Here is an 11,172-nt window from a genome sequence, read left to right on the forward strand (position 1 = left end):
ATTTCAGAAAGCTCCCAATGAAGACATTTTATGTGCATCATCAAATTAATCACCTTGGTGCTCAACAGTACAATCCTTTTTACTCTTATCCTCGTTTTCATTCTCAATTGCATCCACCTCTCTTGATTAGTCTTTTTTTCTTTTAATATACACCTTACTCCACTTTCCACTTTGAGATAAATGGTATTTCTACCTACATCTACAAGTCCCATGTCTGTTATGTGTTCTTCAATACTACTCCTTCCTCTGCAGGCTATCTTGCCCATATACGTTTTTTCTTTGCTAATAATGCTTATTTCAATAACCCAGTTAAAATTTCAAATTACGACTTTTTAACCAAAACGCAAAATACTTAATCTTTTGATGACAACAAAAAAGATCAGAAATCATCTCATGAGCCATGAGATTGTTGCAATACTTACAAATATTTTAATGCTGGCAACTTAAAAAGATAGGAATCTTCAACAGTTGACAGAGGGTTACGACTGATAATTCTGAAAAATGCAATGGAATTAAAATTATCTGCATTTCCAGTAATGACTACCATGAAAGTTTATGTTCATTTTGGGGGTATGGAACTGGAAGGTGAAAACTAATCATTTTCTGCCTTTGCCTATAAATCACCCTTAGATTCTGTAAAGCACTCTTCCTTTGGGAACTACCCAGCTCTCTGGACGATAAAGTGGAGAACAGAAAGAGGAAAAAAAAAATTTTTTTTTTTACGTGGACAGCAAAGCAAAGATATGCCAAAGAACTTTTTGGGCTGAAAATCCTAGAAGTGACTATGCTGGTAGGAAGCCCAGGCTCTGTAGGAAATACTGTTTCTAGTGTCCTCTGTAATTCTAGGTGCTTTTCCTTTATCTCTAGAAATGTAAAAAATTCCACAGTTTAAAACACCCGGTTAAAGACAAAAATAGGACCAATTCCTCAGTTTGGGGGCCAAAGACAAAGGGATTAATCTAAGAGGAAATGGTGAAAGCTATACCCCCACCATGTGTATTCTCCTATGACAGCCTTTGTTAGGTGGCATATGATCCCGTTTCCTTATCCATCTCCTGGACTGCCAGCTCCTTGAGGGCAGGGACCATACTCTATTGTCATTTTTGTCCCTGTGCCTGACAGAGTGCTTGTTATTTACTAGTTATTTAGTGAAGGCTTGTTGAATAAATAACTTTTTGTCACTGCTTGACACAAGTTTTTATTCCAAAGTGCCGAGTAGATTTTCTTCTCAGTTCTTTACAGCAAAAATAAAGTGAAGGAAACAGGAAGAAAGAAAAGAAAATCTGCCTTTAGGTTGACTCTGCTCAAGAATCATCACTGTACTTTTGCAAAATTATAAGGATAATCATCACAACCAATACTATTGAGCCATAGGGCATCTGTGATCAGCATTTCACATTTAAACCTCACAATAACCTTATGTGATAGATACATCATTACCCCATTTTACAAGTGAGGAAACTGAAGTACAGAGAGGTTGTATAATTTGTCCCAGTTTGTCAAGCCAGTCAAGAAGCAGAGCTGGAATCTGAACTCAGTTCTGACTCCAAAGCCTGTATTTAACTTGTATGAAAAAAAAAGGGGGTTTAAAATAGCCGTTACCTTAAACTTAACTTTGAGAGCATTAAATATAGAAACACTTTGCTGAACTTCATCTCTCCATCTGGGAGAGCTTCTCTAAGAATTACATTTTCTATTTTTATTCCTTTCCTCTAATCATCTCCCATGATTAAGTATTTAATTAGCCTGTGATCATTGAGACTTTAGAGATTTCATTTTTTATTTTTGTATTCTATTTTTTGAGAGAGAGAGTACAAGAGTATGAGTGAAGGAGAGGCAGAGGAAGAGAGAGAGAGAGAATCCCAAGCAGGCTCCATGCCCAGTGCAGAGCCTGACATGGGGCTTGATCCCATGACCGCAAGATCATGACCTGAGCCGAAATCAAGAGTCAGGCAGTTAACTGAGCCACCCAGGTGCCCTGAGACTTTAGACATTTTAAAGCCCTGTTACAGGTGAATCAGTGAAAATGAGAAAGGAAGGACGTCTGAAAATTCATCCTTCCGTAAAAGCAACAACAACAACAAAAAACTAGCAAAAATGGTCAAAATCAACTTTCTCAGAACTTTGGAAATTTTAACCAATGGGCTTGCAGCAACCCGGAGAGCATTTATTAAAGAAAAAATTACTAATTTCTATGAGAACAGTGAGCTCTGTTGTTTTAACTTGTCCTCAACCTCTGCTCTCCATCGTGATGGTAGCCTTAAAAATTGCCCACATCCCAGGGGAACAGAATGGAGCTCAAGTTCCTTAAAGCCTCATTCCCAAGGAACAAACTGTCATTGTTTTACCTGTCTAGTGGGGTCCCTAAAAAACTTCACTTGAAAGCCTTGCCCTTGACCTCACTGAGAACTGCACAGTGCTAAAATAGCCTCTTCCCAAGGGGCATTTTTTGAAAACAATTATAGATAAATGTTTTAATCTGGCAGCTATGTGAGGCAATTGATAACAAGACAAAAAATAGCCTAAACAAAAAGCCTAAAAGGAAAAAGCTGAGAAATGAGATGTCCATAGGGACTTTGAAATGCTCCAACATCTTCCTGGGTAACTAGAAGACCACAAGACATATTCCTGGGAATGTAGAAAAAAAACCTTAGCACTAATAAATGAGTTCAGCAAGGTTACAGGACACAAGATCAATATGTAAAAATTAGCTTTATTTCTATACATCAGCAATGACTATTCCAAAAATAAAATTAGAAAAACAATTCCATGTATAACAGTACTCAAAAGAACAAAATACTTAGGAAAACATTTAACCAAAGAAGTGCAAGAATCACACTAAAAACCACAAAACGTTGTTGAAAGAAATTAAAGAAGATTGAAATAAGTGTAAAGATATGCCATGTTCACGGATCAGAAGAAAATATTGTTAAAATGGCACTATACCCCAAATTGAACTGTGGTTTCAGTATAATCCCTATCCAAACCCCAACTGACTTCTTTCCAAAAATTGGCAAGCTAATTCTAAAATCTGTATGTCAATTCAAGGGACCGAGAATAGCCAAAATGATCTTTTTAAAAAAAAAAAAAAAGTTTATCTATTCATTTTGAGAGACAGCGAGCATACACACCCGTGCAGAAGAGCAAACATGAGCGAGTGTGAGTGGGGAAAAGTGTGAGCAGGGGAGGGGCAGAGGGAGAAGGAGAGGGAGCATCCCAAGCAGGCTCCATGCTGTCAGTGCAGATTGCAACACGGGGTTCCATCTCACAAACCATGAGGTCATGACCTGAGCTGAAATCAAGAGCCGGCCACTTAACCAACTGAGCTACCCGGGTGCTCCAAAACGATTTTGACACAGAACAACAAAATGGGAAGACTCACACGCCCTGGTTTCAAAACCTACTTCAAAACTACAGTAATCACGGTGTGGTACTGGCAAAAGAACAGACATGTAAGTTGATGGAACAGAACTGACAGTCCAGGAACAAATCCTCACATTTATGGCCCACTGATTTTCAACAAGGGTGCCAACACCATTCAACGTGGGAAGACTAGTCTTTTCAAATGATGCTGGGACAACCGTATATCCCCATACCAAATAATGTAGTTGGATTCCTACACTTCACACCATATATAAATATTAACTCAAAATGAGTCAAAGACCTAGAAGGAAGAGCTCAAGCTATAAAACTCTCAGGAGAGAAATCTTTATGACCTTGGATTTAGGCGACGGTTTCTTAGACATGACACAAAAAGCACAACAAACCAAAGGAAAAATAGATAAACTGGACTTTATTTAAAAATAAAAAAACAACCCAAAACTATCATATGTCTGATACAAGTCTAGTATCCAGAACATCCAGAATATATAAAGAACTCTTAAAACTCAGTGAAAAGACAAATAATCAAATGTTTAAATGGGTAAAGGATTTGAAGAGACATTTCGCCAAAGAAAATACATGAATGGCCAATAAGCACATGAAAAGATGCTCAATGTCTTAGGTCATTAGGGAAATATAAATCAAAGCTACAATGAGATACTACTCTACACTCACTAAGATGGCTATGATCGAACAGAGAGACAATGATAAGTGGTAGCAAGATTTGGGGAAACCAGAATCTTCATACATTGGTGGGAATGTAAAATGGTGTAGTCACTGTGGAAAACAGTTCGGCAGTTCCTCAAAAGGGTTAAATATAGAGTTACTACATGACCCAGCAATTCCACTCTTAGGTATGTACCCAAGAGAATTAAAAACATATGACCACACAAAAACTTGTACATGAATACTCATAGCAGCATTATTCACAATAGCCAAAAAGTCAAAATAATCCAAATGTCCAATAACTCACGAATGGATGAACAAAATGTGACTGGAGCACCTGGGTGGCTCAGTCGGTTAAGCATCTGACTTTGGCTCAGGTCGTCATCTCACAGTTCATGAGTTCGAGCTCTACATCAGGCTCTGTGGTTTTGGATCCTCTGTCCCCCTCTCTCTCTGCCCCTTCCCCGCTTGTGTGTGCGCTCTCTTTCAAAAATAAATAAACATTAAAAAAAGGAATGAAGTACTGAAACATGCTACAACCGGATAAATCTTGAAGCCAACAAGCCACGTGAGAGAAACTAGACACACATTTCTATGAAATGTCCAGAATAGGCAAATCCATAGGGGCAGAAGGTAAATTAGTTGTTGCCAGGGGCCTGGGAGGAGGGGGGAATGGGGAGTAAAGGCTGATGGGTATGGTATTTCTTTCGAGGGGGGCGATGACAATGTTCTGGAATTAGCAGTGATTATTGTCTATCAAAGTATACCATTGGACTATATACTTTATAATGTTGCATATTCTATTATGCGGACTATATCTCAATTTGAAGAAAAAAAAAAAAGAACCATGTTGTGATAAATAGAGAACCAGTTGCCAGAAGATCAAACATGTTAGTAGGTGGAGAAAAGGGGAGCGAAGATTCAAACTCTTCCACAACGGAGGTCAGAGGGAGTTAGCGGTGCGGCTGGGAGCCATGCATTTTTGTTCTTGCCTTGGAAACTCCCCTATTCTTCCTATTCCAGCCCCTTCTTCTACGTTTTTTCAGGCCCATTAACATGTCGGGTTTGTGTAACACTAGTTAATATCCAGTCAGACGATGTTATGAAGAGAAAGAACGTGAGTGTCACATGTCTGGTTAAACACAGTTCCTCAACCTTGAGGCTCTGAATGTCCTTTGGCTTTGAAAAAATAAAAATGGCATTAATACCTACAAGCTTACTGGCGGGCTCTGTGCAAGTAACCTCTTCCACGTGTGTGTCTTCCCCTGCCCACTTCTCCCCCCCCCCCCCCGCCCCGCCCCCCTGGCTCCCTATTAAGAAAGACTATGAAGAATTATGCAGCCAAAACAATTTAGTAGTTTGTTATCCTTCCCCCAACTATCTCAGTGCTCTACCCCCACTGTCCCCCCCTCTTTCCTGGTAGCTCACCCATGGCCTTATACCCATCGGCTCGGTGCTTCCTCTTACCCAGGCAGCCCTCCTGCTGAGATGAATGCCCTGTGTTTATCTGTAGTGAAAACAAAATACAGGCCACTCCAAGTTATCCTGTCTCCTCCTGTCTTTAGTGCCGCCTTCTCTTCATGGAGCTATTGTGCCTGAGCCAAGGGGAGAATGAGAACTGACCCGACAGGTTACATCTGCTGGACCGACAGCAATTGTTTTTCCACAGACTGCGATACGAACGAACGGTGGACGCTGCACTAGACATCATCTCCATTTCCGTTCAATTCCCTCATGTTACAGATAAAACGTGTGCTGACTCAGTCTATTGGCTTTTGGATATTCGTGGGCTTATCTTTATGGGAGTAAAACATAACAACAGTTATCCTCAAAGACTGTCTCATAATCAAAGTTGAAGAAATACTGTTCTAGATATTTTTTTGTTTTTTAAAAAACTCTATCTTATTTGAAGAGGAAAACTCAAGTATTTTTGCAAAAGCTTTCCGTTGCAGAGCAACGGGACAGACTAAAGGTAGCTCACAAAATAAGGGAACATTTCTTACGTGTTATTTTTTTTTTCTCCAAATTCTTCTACAGAGGTCCAGACAGATGGGCTACGTTTCCTTTCTATTAACTGAGGAGACAGAGAAGACTTGAGGACTGAAGCTTGTCACCACTGTCCTGAATGTACTGAAATCCTAACAGCTTTAGCTGAAAAAATGTCCAAAGCAGGCAGTGAAAATACATTTCAAATAGGACAGACTCCAAACTCTCTATGCTGGAATCCCAAGGCATGGAGGGAAAACTGGCTCCTTGGAGGAAAGCAGTTGAAGAAATAAGTAGAGTGATCTAGACCCTATTCCAGTATGTTTGAAGTACTTGGGGATAGAATAACCCCTTTCCTTTATTCATCTACATAGGTTCATGGGCCATGAGAACATGACTCCCCATGCGAAGCTCCTCAATACAAGACATCTAACGGCATCACGTAGATCCTCTCTCAGGGGTTGGGCGGGGGGAGGGGCGAAGCCTAAAGAATCTGAAATGGTGAGCCCATGTTTTAATTCAAGTTCTGAGAACAGCCTTGAAGAGGAGTTTCTGGCAGTGAGGAACAGCCCAAGAAGCAAGGGCCCCGGAATCAGGCAGACCTAGGTCTGAATTCTGGCTGTCACTTCCTGGTGAAGGGACTTAAGTAACGAACGTCTCCGAGTCTTTTTAGCAGCATTTACCTCATAAGGCAACTTGAGGATTAAAGGAAAGAGCATGTGCAAAGCACCTAGCATAAGGCTGGGCACAGAGTGGGTGCCTAGCAGTGACGATGTGATATTTGCACCAGGCGGTGAGCAGGAAGCCTGGGGATGCCCATAGGTGGCATGGCCAGGAGCTCCCGAAGCATAGGGAAAAGGAGCTCCCTGCTCGAAAGGTCCTATTCCAGTGAGAAGCTGACTCCAAGGGACGACGCCCAAAAGGCCGGTTGTCATTCAGGTCCTACCTAGTGCCAGGGAATGCGGAATTGTATTACTCGCGAAGCTTCTTAAGTGGTTCTGTCACTTATTGACAGTGTGAACCTAGGCAAGTCACCCGATGTCTCTGAGTTTCAACTTCCTCATCCCCGAAATGAGGATGATACTACCTGTATCACAAGAGTTGCTGGAAAAACGAAAATGAAGTGCCGTGTGAGGGGCCACATCCGGAGCATTTCCCACGTGCCAAGCTCTATTCTAAGAGTTTAAGACACACTGTCTTACTTGCAGCACAAGCGAAAGGTCTCAGCGTAGTGCCGGAGCGCAGTAAATACCTAACAGAGGTAGGTATTAAAGAAATGATATGGGGCAGAGGAGCAACTACCATGCTTCCCAGAGAAAGAAGATGCCTTGGCATATACGTGGGAAGAATCAGATGCAGCTGGGAGAAGAAAAGTAACAGTTGGGTATGACTATCGCAAAGCTTCTGAACTACCACACACGGAAAATAATAAAAGTTACCCTAAATCACCCCAAAAGGACAGCCCTGAGTTGTCATCTTCATCCTTAACGTTGATGCCTTTCTGAATCTGAGAAGAAGCTGTCAGGATTTCCAGTACATACCAAAAAGCGATGACAATATCCTGAAGTGTGTCAACTTGTGTGGGCACGCAGCCGTCTAAAAGGAAGCAGATGGCGGTTGACCGGGGAGCGTTAGGGCGTCTCTGTGACTGCGGCTCGACTTTGCCTTCAGAGGGTGGCCACACCTACCTCAACGATATTCTCAACAATAATTCAAAAGGGGTAAGGCTTAGATTTTCCTTATTCTCCCTTAGAGCTTATGTTCTTGGCACAATACTGATGCGCCACAGACGAGCCAGCATGTGAATGTGCTCTATCCCGATAAGGTACAGCCTTTCTACATCGTAGAGTCCTTCGGCTTCTAAACTCATGGAGCTCGTACTGTTAGAAGCAATGAAGTGAATTTTTTAAAATAAGCCATCGGTCTGCACCTGTGTAGGTGAATGAAGGAGAAGCACTTTAAAGTCAGGAAAAAAAAAGTATACTTAACATTTAGGATTATCAACCACTGTTGGTTTTCCATAATATATTTCATTCCTGATTTCATCTGGAAGAAATAGGATTATTACTACCATTCAAAAAGTGGTACCTTATTAATAAACTCTTGGCATGGCTTTGAGGTGGATTTCAGATTCAAAATAGACTTTACCACACCGCTAACGTGTTCACTCAGTGTTTATCAATAACTTAAGAGGCTTCATTCAAAAAACTTACTGAGATAGAATTACCTGAAACCCAGGGGTGAATCGAGGCCTTGTAGGGTCTGGACCTCATCTACTTTGGGAAATCCTGCCTCATCAAAACATGCAAAATTATGCGTACAGGAACTGCGAGGGTCCCTCCCAAGACTTCGGAAGGGGCCTATGTAAGTGAGAAGACCTGAAGTTTAAGCTTCAGTCAGTTCAAGATAAATCCACCTCAGCTGGGGCCCAAAAGGTTTACAAACTTATTTAATGCTGGAGAAAATATTGTTTCAACTTATAAACACCCCAGTAATTAAGTCACATAGGTAATAACGTGACTGAATTCACGGGATGGCATCTCCCTTGCGCATGCTCTCTTTCTCTCAGAATAAATAAACGTTAAAAAGAAAAAAGAAAAGAAAAGTTTGGCCCCAAACAAGGAGCCCAACCTCCAATACACACTTACTGTACTGTGATAATTTTTTGGAAGTTAACTGTGAATTCGTTTTAGTAGTACAGCTCTATTCAAACCACATTGAAAGGGCGGGCCTACGCCGGCTGACTCCATCTTGTTCTGTGTCCTTCACCTTGACCACACCTCCTCCCCTTGAGTAACCCCCCCCCCCCCCCCCCCCCCCCCCCCCCCCGCCTAACAGCACTCTTCCCCAGGACCCTTCCCCAGCCAATCAGCTGAGGCCACAGCCATTACCTCACCAACTGCCCCTAGGCCCCCATAAAACCTTTGTCCTTTTGAAACTGGCTCTCTCTCCCTGGTATCTCACCGCTGCGGAGAGCCTCTTAAAGTGGAGGGGACCCCTGTTGACTTCCTTGTCGACCCCGGAGCACAACATTCGGTCCTCCACACCCCACAAGGAAAACTAGCCAGCAAGAAGTCCTGGGTACAAGGGGCAACTGGTATGAGCCAGTATTCATGGACTACCCGAAGAACAGTAGATTTGGGAACGGGCCGGGTATCCCACTCCTTTATGGTAATACCAGAATGCCCCTACCCGCTGTTAGGACGGGACTTACTGACCAAGATTGGAGCTCAGATAACTTTCAGACAAGGGGGGGCCTCAGGTCACCGATGGCAAGGGCCACCCATCCAGGTCCTGACCATGAAACTGGAGGATGAATACCTCCTCCACCAGGAGGCGCTCCCGAGAGAGGATAATATAGACAGATGGCCACAAGAATTCCCCTCGGTTTGGGCAGAGACGGGGAGGGGGGGGGGGGGGAGGGGGGGGGGGGGCGGCGGGGGGGGGGGGAATGGGACTAGCCCCGCTCAAAGGACCCCAGTCCTGGTAGAAAGCTCAAGCCAGGAGAGAGTCCGGTAAGGATGCAAACAATACCCCATGTCTCAGCAGAGGCCTGAGAAGGGGATCCAGCCCACACATCCGGAGACTACGAAGCCTAGGGGTACTAGTCCCTTGCCAGTCTGCCTGGAACACCCCCTTACTGCCCGGTCAAAAAGCCTCACACAAATGACTACCGACCGGTACAAGACCTCCGGGAAGTAAATAAGAGGGTCGCGGACATACACCCAACTGTTTCCCAACCCTATATACTCTCTTGAGCTCCTTGGCGCCCTCCAGGGTCTGGTATACTGTACTAAGATTTAAAGGACGCCTTCTTCAGTCTGCCGCTGGCACCCCAGAGCCAACCCCTGTTCGCCTGTGAGTGGCGATGATCCGGAGGAGGGCTACAGTGGGCAACTCACCTGGAACACGGCTACAGGGATTCAAAAATTCACCCAGCATCTTCGACGAGGCACTACACGAGGACCTGGGTGAGTACAGAAGGGAGCACCCTGGCCTCACCCTCCTACAGTACGTAGATGTGACATCCTGATTTGCTGCCGACACGGCCAAAGACTGTGAGCGAGGGACCCAGGACCTGCTGGCTACCCTGGGGGCCTTAGGTTACCAGGCATCCCGAAGAAGGCTCAGATATGCAGGGAGAGGGTAAGTTACCTGGGATATATCCTGGAGGGCGGACAGTGGCGGTTATCAGATGCCAGAAAAGAAACTGTCCTAAAGATCCCTACTCCCACCTCCCAAAGAGAACTGAGGGAATTCCTAGGATCAGCCGGCTACTGCCGCCTCTGGGTTCCAGGTTTTGCTGAGATCGCCAGGCCCCTATATGAAGCTACCAAAGAGGGGAAAACATTTAAATGGGCTGAAAAAGAAGAAACTGCCTTTAATCAGTTAAAAAAAAGGCCCTCCTAAGTGCCCCAGCCCTACCTACCCCCCCCCACCTCCCCACCCCCCACCCCCCCCCCCCCCCCCCCCCGCCCCCCCCCCCCCCCCCCCCCACCCCCCCCCCCCCCCCCCCCCCCCCCCCCCCCCCCCCCACCCCCCCCCCCCACCCACCCCCCCCCCCCCCCCCCCCCCCACCCCCCCCCCACCCCCCCCCCTCCCCCCCCCCCCCCCCCCCCCCCCCACCCCCCCCCCCCCCCCCCCCCCCCCCCCCCACCCCCCCCCCCCCCCCCCCCCCCCCCCCCCCCCCACCCCCCCCCCCCCCCCCCCCCCCCCCCCCCCCCCCCCCCCCCCCCCCCCCCCCCCACCCCCCCCTCCCCCCCCCCCCCCCCCCCACCCCCCCCCCCCCCCCCCCCCCCCCCCCCCCCCCACACCCCCCCCCCCCCCACCCCCCCCCCCCCCCCCCACCCCCCCCCCCCCCCCAACCCTCACCCCGCACCCTCAAGAGGTCACCCTGCAAGACCCTCAACTCACAACGCGAGAGCCCCCCAAATAAAAAAGGAACCGACATGGGGAAACTTCGAAGCCCTTCCACCTCTTTGTAGACGAATATAAGGGAATAGCAAAAGGGCTTCTAACTCAAGCCTTAGGCCCCCGGAACCGCCCAGTGGCTTACCTGTCCAAGAAACTAGACCCAGTGGCTGCCGGCTGGCCGCCATGCCTAAGAATTATTGCGGCGACAGCACTCCTAGTCAAGGA

The 11,172-nt window shown here is 45.9% G+C and overlaps 1 protein-coding gene and 2 long non-coding RNA genes across 4 annotated transcripts in view; 1 reads left to right on the top strand and 2 right to left on the bottom strand.

Moving 5' to 3' along the window:
• Positions 1-11,172, bottom strand: part of LOC122236288 (leucine-rich repeat-containing protein 37A2-like) — a gene marked incomplete at its 5' end in the record, with an annotated part of 38,630 nt that overhangs the window by 20,792 nt on the left and 6,666 nt on the right. The window contains one exon of the mRNA XM_042977158.1: positions 423-494. Within this exon, the coding sequence (XP_042833092.1) occupies positions 423-494 (72 nt within the window). The remainder of the gene's footprint in view (positions 1-422; positions 495-11,172) is intronic.
• LOC122236286 lies at positions 5,093-5,813 on the top strand. 2 transcript variants are annotated; one of them, XR_006214364.1, is made up of 2 exons: positions 5,093-5,164; positions 5,613-5,813. It is a non-coding gene; the product is annotated as an uncharacterized LOC122236286 (long non-coding RNA). The 2 variants fall into 2 exon arrangements; XR_006214363.1 differs by lacking the exon at positions 5,093-5,164 and adding an exon at positions 5,196-5,284.
• LOC122236285 lies at positions 5,136-7,590 on the bottom strand. The gene is made up of 3 exons (XR_006214362.1): positions 7,575-7,590; positions 5,476-5,554; positions 5,136-5,226 (listed from the first exon to the last, which is right to left on the bottom strand). It is a non-coding gene; the product is annotated as an uncharacterized LOC122236285 (long non-coding RNA).

Source organism: Panthera tigris (genome assembly GCF_018350195.1).
Source record: "Panthera tigris isolate Pti1 chromosome E1 unlocalized genomic scaffold, P.tigris_Pti1_mat1.1 chrE1_random_Un_scaffold_69, whole genome shotgun sequence".
Classification (NCBI taxonomy): domain Eukaryota; kingdom Metazoa; phylum Chordata; class Mammalia; order Carnivora; family Felidae; genus Panthera; species Panthera tigris.